We start from the raw sequence: 17,043 nt of genomic DNA, 5'->3' as shown, positions 1-17,043 counted from the left end.
GTGCAGAAAAATACTGATTTCTATTTTGTGTTAACCACATTGGCATCATCAAAGTAAATTCTTTTGGACTGAGGAAAGAAGGCAGGAAGATAAGAACTGGGCTCATTTTTGAGCAAATGATCGAGGCCTTAATTGGCGCAGAGCTCACTGCCACCCCAGTGCACAGTCAGGCTACAGATGCGCCAAGAGGCAAACAGCCAGTGGGCCAGATCGCAGGGACGGGAGCCGGTACTGCCGACAGTGGTCCAAGACTCTTACGAAGCACATGCAAACGTGGTTAGATGTTTCAAGCTCACTCATCTTTCCTCGACCATGTCCAGGCTATTGATGAGACCAAAGGCATTCTTCATGCTGCAAGTGTTCTGAACGTCTAGCATTTTTCTCTGATTCTTTCTGAGAGCTCCCATCTTTCTGCTTATATTACCTCTTCTTCCACTGTTGCTGTTGTTCCCTCAGTCATGTTCTACTCTTGGTGACCCCGTGGACTGCAGCGCGCCAGACTTCCCTGTCCTTCACCATCTCCCGGAGTTTACTCACACTCACGTCCATTGAGTCGGTGATGCCATCCAACCATCTCGTCCTCTGTCCACTCGGCCATCCTGACACGCTGGTCTTCCATAATGTCTACTTTTTCTATTAGTGCCCTTAACATGTTAATCATGGCATGCTAATTCCCAGTCTGATAATTCTAAAATCTTATGTCCAAGTCCAGATCTGATGTTGTGATTCTTCAAACTGTGTCTTTTGCCTCTAAGACACCTTGTAATTTTATGTTGAAAGTGCTAGTTAAAAGGAGTCAGGTAGTGGCTACAGCGGCAGTTTCTGCTCCAGGGAACTGCAATTTTCTGTGTCCTCCTGTCTCTCCAATTTGGGGAGCAGGCGTTTTCCCAGGGGATCTGAGACGACGACTCTAAGAAGAGCTGTTGATTTTCAGTTTGATAGCTTTTCTTCTTGTAGTGAGGATGGCAGTAACCACTTCCGAGTTCCCTTACGTACTGGACCAGAAACCTTAAGTCCCCCATGTTTAGATTTTCAAGGAAAAGAAAACTTGCTCTCGAAATGTGTATCACTGGCCAAAACAGGTTGGCCAGCCGCAGAATGCAGGGCTGAGACTGCACAAGCTTTCAGCGGCCAGCTCCTGGTGGCAAAGTTCAGATTCAGTGTTGACACTCAAGTAGAAGGAAGGTAAAAAGTATTCCCTTTTGCTTAACTTTTTAATCCAAACCCCTCTGGTGATTTTCAAGAATGAATGATGTGTCCTGCTCCTCTTGGCACAAAAGTCCATTCCCATGAGCTCAGAGGACCCACAAGTCCATACAAACGGGCGAAGTCAGGGCAGGGCTTCCACCTGCTGTCCAACGATCAGGTGGTGATGAGGACAATTCAGGGAAGTAAAGAGAAGAAATGCTTTCCTGGCATTCCTGCATTGGGACAGGCAGGGGACATTGATGAAAAGGCTACCAGGGCCAGCAGTCTGTCTGGCTCCTTAAGGGAGCAACAGAGAAGGAAGATGCAGAGAGAGGCAGAGAACTCTGGAGCCAGACGTGGGGTCACGTGGCTCCTTAGGGCCATGAGGTTTGCCAACCACTCCCGGCAACTGAGCTTGCCGTAAAGCTTCCTAACAGCTCCTCGCCCTGCAGCCTTGCCTGAGGCACCACGACTGCGTCAGGAATGGGGTGTCCTCAGAAGCCGGCCACGTCCAGTGACCGCAGCTGTGCCAGAGGCCGATGGGTGCGGGTGGCCAAGCTCACCCGGGCCTTCCTGTGGCCACGCACGGGCTTCTGGTGGCTGTGCCGCAGATCGCCACCATCTTGGTGGCTTGACACAATAGCTGTGTTCTCTCACCATTTTGGAGGCTCCAGAGTGAAGTCCCCATGTCAGCAGGGCCACGGAGCCTCCAGGAAGAGAGCTGCCCCTTTCAGCTGTGCTGGCTCCGGGCGCTCCTTGGCTGTGGCAGCATCCTTGGCATCACTGCTCCCGCTTCACCCGGTCTTCTCCTCAGGGTCGCTGTCATTTCCTTTTCTCTCCCTTAAAGAATACCTGTCACTGGACTCACCCCCATCTGGGTAACCCAGGTCGGTCTCATCTCGAGATCTTGAGTCACAGCTGCTAGGAGCCTTTTTTCCAAATAGGGTCGTGTTCACGTTTCTGAGGATCGGGACCTGGGCATCTCTTCCGGAGGCCACCATTCCCCCCACCACAGTTTACAAGGCTCCTAGTAACGAACACACTCAGGGGGACTTCCCTGGTGGTCCAGGGGTTCAGAATCCACCTTGCAATGCAGGGGACACAGGTTGGATGCCTGGTCTGGGAACTAAGATCCCACACACCGCTGGGGCAACTAAACCCACGGGTCATAATGACTGAAGACCTCCTGTCCTGGAGCCCGTGCTCCGCAACAATAGAGGCCCTCACACTGGAACCAGAGCAAGTCCACGCCCAGCGATGAAGAGCCCGTGCACTGTAGCAAAGACCCAGCACAGCCATCAATAAGTATTTAAAACAAAACACACCCAAACTCCCCACTCAGGATCTGTAATCACTGAGGGCGCTCCCTGGTTACAAGACAAGACGGATCTTCTTATCTTCTGAACCAGGGGAAGAACAACTGTGCAGACATCCAGAGCAAAGACGGTTGCACAGACACGCTTATTGTGCAGACATGCTGAAACAGCAGATCTGCAAACAGTCCTGCCTTCCTCGTTCCCTGCAACAGACGAGGAAACAAGCGGAGGAAGCCACACACGGCCCTGCAAAGCTCTGGGGCCAGCTGTCCCGAAGCGCTGAAATTCTTGGTTCATCTCCCAGCTTCCTGGACAGATGGGACATTTAAGCTCTCACTCACCAGCACGTTGACCGTGCAGCTCATGCGGTTTTCTTTGTTCTCATCGTGCATGATGGTTCTATAGTCCAGAAGTCTCTCCATCAGGCGCACGACAAGCTTTACGAAAGTCTCTCCCGTTTTGGCGAGGTATTTGTGTTTCCTGCAGTGCTCCAAGAGGCTGAAAAATAATTACACACACCTTGTTAATCACACTCAGAATAAGAAACTGGACTGAGGTGCAGTTTAAAATATTTTCCATCATTAACACTTTTTAATTATTTCTGGGCTACAAAGTTCATTGTCGTCTAATTACAGTCTCTCTATCTCCATTCTGACATAAATCCCACTGTTAATCAACACTTACATTTTATCAAATAACACTTTGTACTGCTCATCGCCTCTGCCTCCTTCCACTTCATGATCCAGCTTGGTGATGATCTCATTTTCAAACTATAATTAAACAGAGGAAGCGTAAATAATCAGCATGGTGGCTATTTCATTTCATGACTTGAGCGTCAATAATACATAAATCGCCCACAGATCGTCATTGGAGAGTTGCCCTGTACCTTTGAAGCTTGATTTCATCTAAGAGGTGCCCTTCTCGAACCCCTGGGGGTTACTGATGGGCCCCTGTCACAGGGGGAGTCTTTCATTTCCCTCCCTGGTTGATGAAGCCTCAATGCATCTTCTGATCCCAGGAGCAAGCGCCAGAGAGAGAAAGACAAGGCAATCGTAAGGGGAAAAAAATCAAGGAGCAACACAGAAAAAAGTCCCAAACTTCATCTTTATGAACAAGTAACAACTAAAATAGCTCCTTGGTTCCTGGAAAAGAACAGACGCTGTGTCACTTGGCAGCAGAGTTCTCTGCAATCTGAAAACAGGCAAAGGGCCACTTCCCTGCCATGCCTTAATGGACCTCAGTGATATAGCTCATCCTGGATGACAAACGGTAAAAAAAAAAGAGGGGCAATGCCTTTAAGTCAGACCAGCAGACACCTCGAGAAGGTCCCTCCCAGGCCTTTCCTTGAATCCTGCAAAGCTTCTGATTGGATTTCCAGTGTATTACGGTGGGACAGGACCCTCAGGATTGATGTCTGTCTGTCTCATGCTTTCAGAACAACTCTACATCCTGGGGAGGTGCGAGTCTCCAAAATGTTTTCACAGAGGTCACGGACTCCATGGCTGATCAGACTGGAAATAACTCCTGTAATAATGATGGATGTGTACCCCGCCCCCATATCCTAGTGCCCCATCCCCATCCCTGGCACAATTCAGAGCCACCTGAATGTGGGGATTCCAGCCAGGTGAGAGTCCCTGCAGTTACTCACGGATGTGGGACAGGTAGGAATGAGGGGCTTCGAGAGCTTTAGTTCCTGAGAAATGAGGTACCCACACTGAACCCAAAGAAGATGAGCAAAGGGGGAACTTCAGGAAACGAGGGCTGAATTCAGGGTTCACACAACGAGCAGACACGGCATGTATGTGAGGGTCTCCGGGATCCTCCTTTTAAAAAACTATATTGAAGTAGAGCTGATTTTCAACATTGTGTGAATTTCTGCTGACAGCAAGGGGACTTAGTTATACATGTACATATTCCTTTTCACCTTCTCTTCCACTATGGTTTATTTTAGAAGACTGAACACAGTTCCCCATGCTTGTTGTGTATCCATTCTATATATACTAGTTTGCACCTGCTAACCCTAGACTCCCATCCATCTCTCCCCATTCCCCTTCCGCTTGGCAACCACAAGCCTGTTCTCTTGGTTTGTGAGTCTGTTTCTGTTTTGTAGGTAAGTTCATCCATGCCATATTTTAGATTCCACATATCAGTGATGTCCTATGACATTATCTCTCTTTCTGACTTACTCCACTTAGTAGGATCATCTCTAGTGGGATCCCCTTAAAATATATGCTCAGACATTGCTTTCCCAGGCAACTAGTCTCCCGCTGTTATTGGGATTCCATAAGAATTTAAGCTGCATGAGAGGAAGAATTTTCTTCTCTGTTGGTCTCTGCTGTATTCCCAGCCCCTAGGATAGCCCCTGGCATGGATGATCTAATGGGGTGAATATGCTATGTACACAGAAATTACTGCATAGAGTTGGTGTTAAATTGGAGCTGGGGAGGACTTACTAGGGCCCCCAAGCAGCGGGCCAGTAGGTTACCAAGATACAACCTTGGCCACACAAGCCAAGCGGTGAACGCACTCACTGCAGTGCTTGTAACTGGTCCATCCGACACTGTCTACTGCACTGCGGACCTGGGGCCCCACTGCTGCCGTGAAACCCGCAGTGACATCCCTGTGAAGCAGAAGGCAAGGGGGCTGAGAGACCCAAGGAGCAGCCTCAAAGCACGACCTTGATCGGGACATGCTGCCTGAAGTCACAGTTTTATCATGCTATGGATGAAACAAAGGCTTAAAACAGGACTGGGGAGAAGTATTGATTCATGCCTGACATCAAGGACTTAGCAACATCACAAAAACTGGGACTTCAGTAAATCCCTGCAATTCTCTTCTTGATCTGTTCCATTGTCTCCTCCCCCCAGTAAACACCCTCTTTGATTCTGTTGGGCTTAAGAAGTTCAGGGATTTTAGGAACAGAGAAAAAAAGATGGTTCTTTCTACTGAAGAAGAAAGAATGAGTTGCATTTTTTCCTGGTTCACCTGAGGTCTCAGGAGAGTGACTTTCACTATATAATAAGAACTGCTGGATACTAACTCACTATTACCCTTCTCTTTACAGAAAAAAACTCTGCAAAAGTTGGTTCTGTCTGGAGACTAGCACAAGAGAAATGGCTTGCTACTGGACCAAAAGTTGGCATTTCAAGGCAGCCCCATCTTCCATGATGGCACCATGATGGGGATGCCAGCAATTAAGTGGTGAGTGCTGATTCTTCAGAAGAAACCATTGAGAGGTAAAATAAGACTAAATTTAATTGAAACACACAATTCAATTTCACACATGTTTAAGGAGCATACAACAAAGAAGGCTTAGAGAGTGAAGAAAAACACACCTCATCCTAACACAGGCAGACACACATGGCACTTCAAATTGCTCATCGCTAGTTAATCAGAAGGTATTTGAATTTAGAGTCTGCTTTCTGGAAATGGCATGTTTTCTCTGCTTCTCCACAAACCTCGCTGCCACAAAACAAGGGCAATAAAGGAGGCTCCAGCTCCCTAAGCAGGCTGCTTATCAAATTTTGACTGATGAATTTAATGTTTTCTAAAAAGAGTGGATGAATGATAAGTAAATCAGAAGAACACAGCTGATCCTAATTTCACTAACCTCAAGTCTAAACTCTGTAATTTGCACAAGCGCTTGGCAACCCTATCCCGTTTATCAGCGAGATTCAATTCCACAGATCTGCAGCTTAGCCTCAAATGCCAGGGCCTTCATCAATTTTCACCGAATATACTAGCATCAGTTCGCTCCTGTGCTGTGAACTGTTATCACAATCAGGATGAAATGATCCTGTCCAAATAAACTGGAGAAAGTACGTTTGCTGAAAGAGCAGAGTTGGTTTTCTAAAAATCATGTTTATTATCTTACTTGTAAAGACATGCTGTCTGGTAATTTGAAACAGGATTCTCTATGCTTGGGATAAAATTAGCAAGGGTTTACTGTGTTGCTCAGAAGGTAACAGAGGCTCACTCATGTGATAAGCAAAATCATTATATTATCCCCTCTTTTCTGAAACACTAATATCGCTACAGAAATATCCACAGGGTGTCTGACTTAAAATATTGAACAGAGCGTCTCTAAGCACCCGATACCAGCGGCCCTATGAGAAAATGAAACCTAAGAGGCCACGTATAAACACAGGGCTTTTCAGAAGGTTGCTGTCAAGCTGAACACAGTGGAGGCTGAACGGAGCTATGCTTGCAGGAGTAATGTATGACATTAACATCATCTTCGACTCAATTAACTTAGGAAGAACCGTTGCTTTCACCTCTCAATGCCAACATGAACCATGAGTTATCGGCTCTAACTTAAGAGATCGTGGAATGAAAGGTCTCAGTACAGGATAATCTAAAAGCCGTTTCTCCTTGGTTTGGAATGCATCATTACTGTGGGGGGTTAGACTTAACATTCTTGCTATACTGCATTTATAAATGCATAAAACCAGGCTTGCATTCTCCAGGTATCCGGGGACATGTTTAGAGAAGAGATCTGGGGTTATGCCAGAGCAAGGCAGGACCAGGATGGAAGGTTGGAACCGGTAACTCACCACATGGGTCAACAGCCGAGAGAAAGCTGAATGCTAGGACTGCGGGAAGCGAAGCACATTAGCAAAAGTTTCTTTGACCCTTCAAGAAAACTTGAGCGCAGGCAAGCTGCTTCTTACTGCACGCTGCCTTACTGTGCTTCGCAGAGACTGCACTTTTACTGACTGAAGGTCTGCACCTTGAGCATGTCTCTCCACGCCATTGATTGAATAGCATTTGCTCAGTTCTCTGTGTCACATTTTGGTAATTCTAGCAATATTCCAAACTCTCTACCAGCCTTTAAGAATCACTGAAGGCTCAGATGATGGTTAGCATTTTTTAGCAATAAAATATCTTTTTCCTTTTTAGCAATAAAGTATTTTTAATCAAGGTATGAACATTGCTTTTTTAGATAAGATGCCATTGCACATTTAAGAGCCTGCCGTATAGTGCAAACACAACTTTTATACGAACTGTGAAACCAAAAAACTCACGCGATTCCCTTTGTTGAGATTTCCCTTCATCATGGTGGTCTGGAACCAAACCCACAGTATCTCCTGGGCCTGCCTGTCTGGCTACACTTTGTCCTAATTTGTATATTTTTGTTTTCTAATTTGTATTTTTTAGAAAAAAAGCATCTCACAAGATGCTGGAGGTCTGACCAAGGTTTTAGACCAACCCCTGGTATTAGAGAGCTCCAGAAATTAGATTCTCTTTCATTCTGTGCCCCCAGATGGAACTGTCTAAGCCAACAGCATTGCAGAAGCACGCCCTTCTCTTTAGCATGACTAGAAGGCTGGGGTAGGGTGGGTGGAAGTTAGTTAACTGTCTGTGTGGATCACATGGCCAAGAGGAAGGCACAGGCTTAGCAGGGAGCATCCTGGTCTCCCACACTCTTGGGGCTCCGTGCTCCCAGGTTGACACCTGAAAAGTAACTGACGCCCCCCAAATCTATCACTCAGCCTTTAATCCTTGTGCTCAGACACACAACGATTTTGAGGTATATTGCATTCCCCTGGCCTAACCACTCTGTAAACTTAATTACACACTTAATTAGTCTCTGGCACTCCACAGCCCACATCCTGTCGATAAAGTCCCCACATCCCTCTAGGTCTAACAAGCAGGCAGCTCAGTGACCTTGAAGCTTCTGTGAAACACCCAGGAGCCTATAGTCAAGCCCCAGACCTGCAGCAGCCTGGCAGGGGACTGTCTGCTGCGTGGCGACACCTGGCAACACCTCGGGCAGGTGCAGCTGAGCCCCTCTGCTCCACAGCAGAGACCGGGGGCTGCCTGGGCTGTCTTCATTGACAGTGAACTCCAGGAGCAAGCCTGCACAGAAGTCCTGTGGGTTAAAGGGGGTTATGAGAGTCTAGGCAGATCTTTGGGCTTCCCTGGTGGTGCTAGTGGTAAAGAACCTGCCTGCCAATGCAGGAGATGTAAGAGATGTGGGTTCAATCCCTGGGTCGGGAAGATCCCCTGGAGCAGGAAATAGTAACCTACCCCAGTATTCTTGCCTGGAGAATCCAATGGACAGAAAAGCCTGGTGGGCTGTGGTCCAGGGGTCACAAAGAGTCAGACACGACTAAAGTGACTTCGTGTGCACACACTCAGGCACCTCTTTGCTGGAAAGCTTTTATAATAGTAATAGGATCCAGTGTCAACAGAACTCTCAGAGTCCAGGGTGTTAGCTTCCATGACCTCTTGGACCACTTTTGAGCCTGGGGTTCAGTGAAATGAAAGCCTAATTTGGGGGCCATATTTCCTCTCTAAGTATCCAAAACAACAGAATCAAGTATTATTTTTTAAATGAAAGCAAGAATAAAGCAATCAACAAAATCCCAACGAACTGAAGAATAAACAAAAAATCACCACCGAACATATTCACATTCATATTACAGTTCAAACTACATTGGCTTTGCCACCAAGAGGCAGAAGCTGCCAACACCCACTGGGCTTATTCAATTATTTGCTTAAGGTAACCAGCTTGGGCAGCAGGAAGAGATTATTCAAACAGGAATTCACAAACATTTAGGACACAAAGATTACTCATGTTATAATTTTTTACAACTAAATAGGAATTTCTGGAAGTCTTGGGGCATTTTGCTGACCCTCAGGAAGAGGACAGAAAATGGCTCTGGGACCGAAAACACTATATTGTTGTGGAGTCTTTTCCACCCCATTTTTATTAATGGTCTAGAGCCCACATGGCCATTTGCTGCAATTCTTAGCTGTTAGTTCTGTATTTTCCAAAGATAGAAGGAATGGAATTCTTCAAAAAACAGGTGCCAAGGGAGAATTTAAAAGGTATGCTTTACTTCTGAATCAAAATCTAGTGAGGCTGAGGCTCAGAATGTACTCATTTGGGGGGCAGGGTATGGTGGCTCAGACAGTAAAGAATCCATCTTCAATGTGACAGATTTGGGTTCAATTCCTGGGTTGGGAAGATCCCCTGGAGAAAGAAATGGCAACCCACTCCTGAATTCTTGCCTGGAAAATCCCATGGACAGAGGAGCCTGGAGGGCTACAGTCCATGGGGTCACAAAGAGTTGGACACGACTGAGCAACTAACTCTTTCACTTTCACACTTTCTCGGTGAGACTGGGGAGAGGTTAGTTAAGGCTCATCTTGTCGTTACAAGGCTCAGCTGAGTTATATGGTGTGTGCATGCTCAGTCGTTCAGTTATATCCCACTCTTTGCAACCCCACAGACTGTAGCTCACCAGGCTCCTCTGTCCATGGGATTTTTCAGGCAAGAATATTGGAGTGGGTTGCCATTTCTTTCTCCAGGGAATCTTCCTGACCCAGGGGTTGAACCTGTGTCTCTGACATCTCCTGCATTAGCAGGCGGGTTCGTTACCACTAGCGTCACCTGGGAAGTCAGTTGCCATGCCCTCCTCCAGGGGATCTTCCTGACCCAGGGATCAAACCCATGTCTCCCACGTCTCCTGCACTGCTGACAGATTCTTTACCCTTGAGCCATCGGGAAAGCCTGCCTGCCGACATGAAGCAGATTACTTTCTGGGTGGGAAGGATTTCTAGAATGCAAGGCCACTTGCTACACACGTGAGCCTCCTAGTTCAGATACTCCTGTCTCATCCAAGCTCTTCCACGACGGATCAGATCACGTGGACTTGGTAGGACCTGCCCAGAGCCAATGGTATCAAGGTCAGGAATTGCCTTCAGCCATCGTAAGAGGGTCCGAGGCTATCAGGAGGCTACCAGGAGGCTACCATAACTCCAGGCCACCCTATCCCACCTCCATGTCATCCTAGCCTACCTCCATGCCAGACCCCCCGGTGCACACACCTTGGGGAGACAGGACGAGCAACACCCAGGACACAGAAAAGGGGACACTTATTTTGAAAGAAGATTCCTGCTCCTTCTTGCAGAAATGGAGACAAGGAAGAAGCAGACTCTTGGGGAATTGTATGTATTAGAACATTCTAATGAAATGCCCTCCACTGCCGCTGGAGACCCTAGGAGCAACAGTCCTGGGGAGCTTTTTAAAAAAAGCCAATGTGTAAGACATGGTTTTGAAATTCCAATGATGGCATGAGGCAGTTTAAACTTGAGTGAAATGGCGGGTAGTTCTTCTGAACCCAGCGGGTCACTTCTCCACTGTAACCGTTAAGAGTGTGAACAACTGCTCATGGCACATAGTTCATAGGAGGGTCTGAACAGCCCCATTCTGAAAGCTACAGCAACCTCTCAAAAAAGAGGCTCCGTCACATGTTCCAAACACTGAAGTTTTGTAAAAATGAAAAACCTTCATGCCTTCCCCTCCCTCCGTTTGGTCTGCACATCTGCTGTGAACGCAGAGTGAATCTAAGCCTTGTGGACGTGACTAACGAGGTTAGGTAATTGAATTGGTGGCAGATTAAACAGCAGTCAGCCAGCCCCGTCCTAGAAGCCCCCTGGATGGGGGGGAAGTGCAGGTCGGCCGTGCCTGCCGTTCCATGCGCGTGTCAGCCACACATATTCCCCAACGCCGCCGACAAGGCAGAGTGGGCACGCCCTGTGCTTCAGGAGGGGGGCCCCTGGAGGACGAGGGCTGAACCGAGAACAGAAACGAGTTTGAAAAGATACGGCGAGTGGACAGACAAACGCTGTGGCCCAGGAGAGCCTGGAATGGGGGCGGGGGGAGCAGATGGACCCTGGGGCTGAGACAGAGGAAAAACCACAAGTCATCGCAATCCACCAGCGAGGCCAGGACAGCAAGCCAAGGCCGGGCCGGCGGAACGGGACCTGTGACCCGGAGGACAAGGAGCCTGGCAGGAACGAGGGCCCTGGGCAAGCAGGAGATTTGGGAAGGATGGCACGCCCTGCAGCATCCACATGCCTTCCCAACAGGGAGGCTAAGATAGGTCAGTAGAAAATCTGAGCTGTCCCAACGGAAAAGGAAATTGATCATTTCCCAATTCATAAGACCAGATTACTTTAGCAAAGAGATTTTTTTTCACTAGTTTTTTTTTTTTGGCCCTGATTTTACTTTCAGGGTGTCTTTTCACCTGTCTATGAAGGTACAAACATAAGATAATATAAATGAACAAATGGCCAAGGATCCTCAACCGAAAATTCATGGCTGTGGGTATGCAGGCTCTTAGTTCCCTGACAGGGATCGAACCTGCACCCGCTGCAGTGGAGGCATGAAGTCTTAACCACTGGACCACCAGGAAAGTCCCTACATATACCTTTAGGAATTTCATCTGTCTCATTGCACAGGTAAGAACACCAAGGCGCACAATTAGAAGAAGAAAGGCAAAGACTTTAGACTTAAAAATAAGGTAACTCAGCAAGAAGCAGCCAGTCAGAAAATAACAGTAAGGTCTGATCAAACCCTCTACTGCACCTATGAAGGAGGGTGAAAGAGTTTTACCCAGTTTTAATGTGTAAGTAAATCCAGATAAAAGTAACTGAAAGCTAAAAACAAAGAACAATGCTCCATAAAGCTGAGAGCAGTCCTCCTTAAGAATGATAGGCTTCCTCCACAAGGAAAGCCTAGGACTCTTCTCTCTTAAGATGCAGAAGTGTTTTCCATATTCAGCACGTGTAACTGCAGAACTATCTATGAGTCCTTTCAAGAGGACACGCCATAGCACCTTGAGAAAGTGGCTTGTCTCCAAGCCACTTACTGCACACCCACATCCTTACCATCTGGAAGCTTCGGGTGGAGTGGAATTCACACTGCATCATGTCAAAGAAGATGGGGATGGTGGCTTTGCGAAGCTCTGTCTCTGGAATCAGCGTCATTTCTAATATGGGACCGACCATCTCTGGAATGAACTTGATCTTGTGTTGACCTTGAATAAAGAAATGCATTATTCAACAATTTTTTTAAAAAGGGATTCTGAAATGGGCTTCAATGGACAAAACAAAACTACACAGGTCACTATGATTTGAAGGCTAGGATCTGGAGAATATATATATCCATTTCTCATCCACAGGCAACAATTTTGAATGTGTTCAGCCTGTAGTATAAGTGGACAGTACTGCGAATTTAAGTAAAGCTATTAAAAAAATCCATCTAGTACAGGGCCTGCAGTCATGGTTTGTCTGTTACAGACAATAAATGCCATTTCACAAATAGACAATTACATCACACACATAAGAAGCGTGAGCGGCCAGTGGGTACCCAGGTTTGGAAAGAGCAGGGCTGGGAGATGGGACACTGGGCATCTCACTTTGCAGATAATGAACAAGAGTTGATAAAGTGAAGGCAGGTAGGGTAGATGGTCTCTTGGGCCCTCTCTATCTGTAACATCATTTGAAAAACAGTTTACTATTTGGAACCTCTGTAAATAATGTTGAGTGATTTCTGTAACCTTCCCAATGACTGCAATCAAAGAAAACAATGCCAGACCTCAGAATATGAAGCTGTGAAAACAGAAAGGACTCTTTTTTTTTTTTTTTTTTGACTAACGATGTGATTGGAAAATGCTTGTTTATTTATTTTTAATATTTATTTATTTATTTGGGTCTTAGTTGAGGCTGGTGGGGTCTTCATCATGTCATGAGGGACCTTTCGTTGCAGCTGCGGTGCCCGGGTTCAGTAGCTGAGCATGCAGGCTTAACTGCCCCATGGCATGTGGGATCTTAGCTTCCTGACCAGGGATCAAACTTGTGATCCCTGCATTGGAAGGCGGATTCTTAACCACTGGACTGTGAGGGAAGTCCCCGAAAATGCTTAGTTAAATAACTACTTTATCTTATATCTCACCTGTCTTGTCCAGATATAATTTTTTTAAGCATCAGATTATAATATTCATTATGATTCACAGGGCAATAGTATTTGCTTAAAAACCACTTTAGAAAGACCTTCTCAAATACTATTGCCCCACGACTAATAAGGAATATTATAGTATTAGCTGACATTTACTAAGTATGACTACAAGACAAGCCTCATGGAAAGAGCCTCACTGATTCTCAACATCATTTTGTGAGATGGTGACCACACCTCTTGCAATTTTAAAAATTGAACTTTAAAAAAAAAATGTAATAGACTTTATATTTTATAGCAAAACTGAGCAGAAGGTACAAAGATTTCTCCTGCACTCCCACCTCGTTAGCACCACCCTCTCCCGGAGTGGGGGCCATTCTAAACTCTGTTTTACAGAGGAAGAGACTGCGGACTTCCCAAAACCAGCAGGCTGCCCACTGGAAACAGTGGGGCAGGATGGGAGCCCGGGTCTGGGATTCTGAAGCCTCGGCCTGTCCCCCATTCCCTGCCTGCTTGTCACGGGATGGCTCCAGGGGAGTGGCACTCGCGGAATAGAAAGGACGCTGGCTGTCCACAGCGCCCCCTTATCTGTCTGTTCTTACAATCACCCAGGGGCAGGCAGCTCCCTAGTGACCCAGTGGTTACAACGGCTTGCACTGCTGAGGTCCTGGGTTCAATCCCTGGTCCGGGAACTAAGACTTGGCTGCACAGCCAAACAAAACAGACACACAAACACAGATGCAGGGGACAGGGGCCTGTCATTTTCTCTAGCAGTACTGGAGTAACATGCTTCTAAAATGTGTCCCTCAGGAAGTAGAAACTGGCTTCTTTCAGGGTCCAAACATGTTTATTTTTCTTTTCTATTTCAATTATGTGTTTGGTAATGTTGGTTTCATACCTTTCGAGGCCTCTGCTTTCGACTGCTAACTCAAAAATCTCAGTCTTTTTTTTTTCTTCATTTTTTTGCTGCCATTTTGCACCCCCCCCCCCCCCCCCCCCCCCCCGCCGGGCAGTGGCTCCCAAACCTTGCTGGACCTAAACTCCTGAGGGCTGAGAGTGATGAGGGTGAGCTTCCAGAGAACCTGAAGTGATAAGAGGCCAGCAGAGGGAAAAAGCTGGGAGACCCCCTCTCTCCCCACCCATGCCTGGAAAAAAGATGCTGGAAACCTCATTTCCAAAAAAAGGGGGTGTTGGTTTTATGTGAGATGACATGACATAATTAAATTTAGAGGCAGGGCCTATCCAGAAAGTGGTCTTTTAAAATTCCTGCCTTCTTATCTTTAATTTCAGAATTTCTGATTTATTTTTATTTCACTCCATTATAATTTATATAATTTCTTTCCAACATATAATAGAAGAATGCATAAGAGTTAAATGTTTGAATGAATTATTTGCAACATTCTGTTATTAAGACTTGTAATTTACCCAGAGTTAATCAATATTACTAATATTTTTACATAATCTGGAAATAGAATGGATACAATAAATAATTTAGCTTTCCTTAGAACTCAGCAAATAGAGATTTCAGACAAGAGAACCATTAAATGAATTTGGTTATTATAAATGAAGACCCTTAACAAAATATATAATCCTCATAAGTGGCCTAAATGAAATGTATTCTGAGATTTGTACCAAGTGGACATATACACAAAATGTGACGTTCAACAAGGAATCTGAATATTACTAAAATCTTACTTTAAAAAATCTTATTAACCTTTACTGAATAAATAATACTTTGACTAAAGTTCTAATGTAATGTGATTTTCATCACTTCCCCCAAAGCTTATTGTTTCTGAAAGGCATGTAACTGAGGCAAAGCATTCTCTCAGAAATGCTATTATATTCTGTCTCTCAGGTGTCACTTCTCTTGTATTATGTCTAAAGAAATGCCAGAGCCAGTGTTTCAGAAAACAGATGCTGGTGACAGAGAGGTGTTCATCAAGCACAACTGCAGTATCACAGAGGACTCTGTCACCAAGAGTCTTTGCTGTTCCAGGCTGGGAGGAGAGTATAGGATAATAACAAGTGGCTGTGAACGCAGGGATTGGAAAGGTAAGTTCCAAAAACAACGGTGCCTCCAATTTCACTGTAATTGTTACAGTGATAATCTCTGATTATTACTCCTCCCATTAACGCAGGACACACTGGCTGGGCTCCAGTGATCAGCCTCAGCCACAGTGAGGTCCCCAGACTTTAGCCTTGGAGAACCAATGGTCCTCAAGATGAGAGAGGGCTGGATGCAATTCTCCAGTATTCATCTTTTTTTTTTTTTCTTGTTCTGGCATTTGCATTATGGATTTCCCCTGGAGCATCTCTTGTTCAAATTTAATGATGAGATCAGGCTTGGAATCAATGGGGATCAAGGTGACTCTTGAACTGTAGACTTTGAGAAAAAGTCTGTTTGTATCCTTTTGAGACAAAGGAAGAACATGGTAATGATTGGATCACAATGGGACTCTTTCACCTCTGGTCACCTCTGCCAAACTCCTGGTTTGTCATTTGTTGTTCGATCACTAAGTCACATCTGATTCTTTGCGACCCCCATTGGCTGTAGCCCTCCAGGCTCTTCTGTCCTTCACTATCTTCCAGAGTTTGCTCAAATTTGGGTCCAAAATTCCTGGTTGCTGCTACTGCTAAGTCACTTCAGTCGTGTCCGACTCTGTGCGACCCCATCCCTGGGATTCTCCAGGCAAGAACACTGGAGTGGGTTGCCATTTCCTTCTCCAACGCACAAAAGTGAAAAGTGAAAGTGAAGTCGCTTATTCATGTCCGACTCTTTGCGACCGCATGGACTGCAGCCTACCAGGTTCCTATGTCCATGGGATTTTCCAGGCAAGAGTACTGGAGTGGGGTGCCATTGCCTTCTCCGAAAATTCCTGGTTACCACTCCCCAATTCTTAAAACCCCACCGGGAGTCTTTCTTCTCATGACAAAACATGGAGCTTATTCTTTGGGAAATAGACTGCTCTGTCTCTCAGGGAGCGGCTGGCTCCTGCCTTCTGAGCAACCTCCCCCCAGGGTGTCTGGAAGATCTCTTGATGATCACGAGTGTTCAGAAATCTGGGACGTTAAACGTTAAACATCGTCTAATCCTGGGAAAATCTTCGTATACACAAGGGTAGACAAGAGCCAAAATTTCCATCACCCCGTCAAATAGATTTGGCCCCACTGTATATGGGTTTTAATGGGAAACACACAATTTTTCCAAGTCTCCAAAAACACCCCCGAAGGGAATCTCTGCATGACAAATACCCCTGACCAGCCTGGCAGATAAAGATCTCGCTGCAGGCACATTTGTCCTGGCCAGATCTGAGGCGTGCGGCTCCGGGGTGCTGTATGTAATAAACAAAATGTAAATCGAGGTGAGAAAGGCGAAAGGGAGATGGGGACTCCGTGGGCTGCTGCAGAGCGCGCTTTGATAAATAACTGAAGAGCTGGGTAAATAAGCACATTTCTCTTCCTTTTTTTGGGAGAGAGTCTGCCTTTGATTTCTCCTTTTGCACTCAAAATATGACAGGTATGGGAGGAAAAAAAAGGACCAGGACATGCTGCTCAGCCCCATGGGGCAGCGCTGTGTCTGTACTTGCATGAAATTCAGGAACAGAGACCCGAGATCCTTGCTCTGACGCTTGCTCTGTACGGAGGCGGGTTCTGAGTCGTGCACACGGCATACAAGACTCAAGGAAAAAGTCTTCTCAGGGTGTATTTGGCTCTGGGTGATAGGTAAGTAAGTGTAAGTGGATGAATATATCTGACTTGTATTTTTTTTAATTTTCTCCGTGGAGCTGGCTA

At 46.1% G+C, this 17,043-nt stretch overlaps 1 protein-coding gene across 1 annotated transcript in view; it reads right to left on the bottom strand.

Moving 5' to 3' along the window:
* Positions 1-17,043, bottom strand: part of DOCK1 (dedicator of cytokinesis 1) — a 544,913-nt gene that overhangs the window by 76,183 nt on the left and 451,687 nt on the right. Inside the window, exons 33-35 of the mRNA XM_061162908.1 lie at positions 12,186-12,334; positions 3,189-3,274; positions 2,846-3,002 (exon numbers count right to left, since the gene is read on the bottom strand). Coding sequence (XP_061018891.1) covers positions 2,846-3,002; positions 3,189-3,274; positions 12,186-12,334 — 392 coding nt within the window. The remainder of the gene's footprint in view (positions 1-2,845; positions 3,003-3,188; positions 3,275-12,185; positions 12,335-17,043) is intronic.

This window comes from Dama dama, chromosome 15 (genome assembly GCF_033118175.1).
Source record: "Dama dama isolate Ldn47 chromosome 15, ASM3311817v1, whole genome shotgun sequence".
Classification (NCBI taxonomy): Eukaryota; Metazoa; Chordata; class Mammalia; order Artiodactyla; family Cervidae; genus Dama; species Dama dama.
This window is presented reverse-complemented; position numbering and strand designations above follow the sequence as displayed.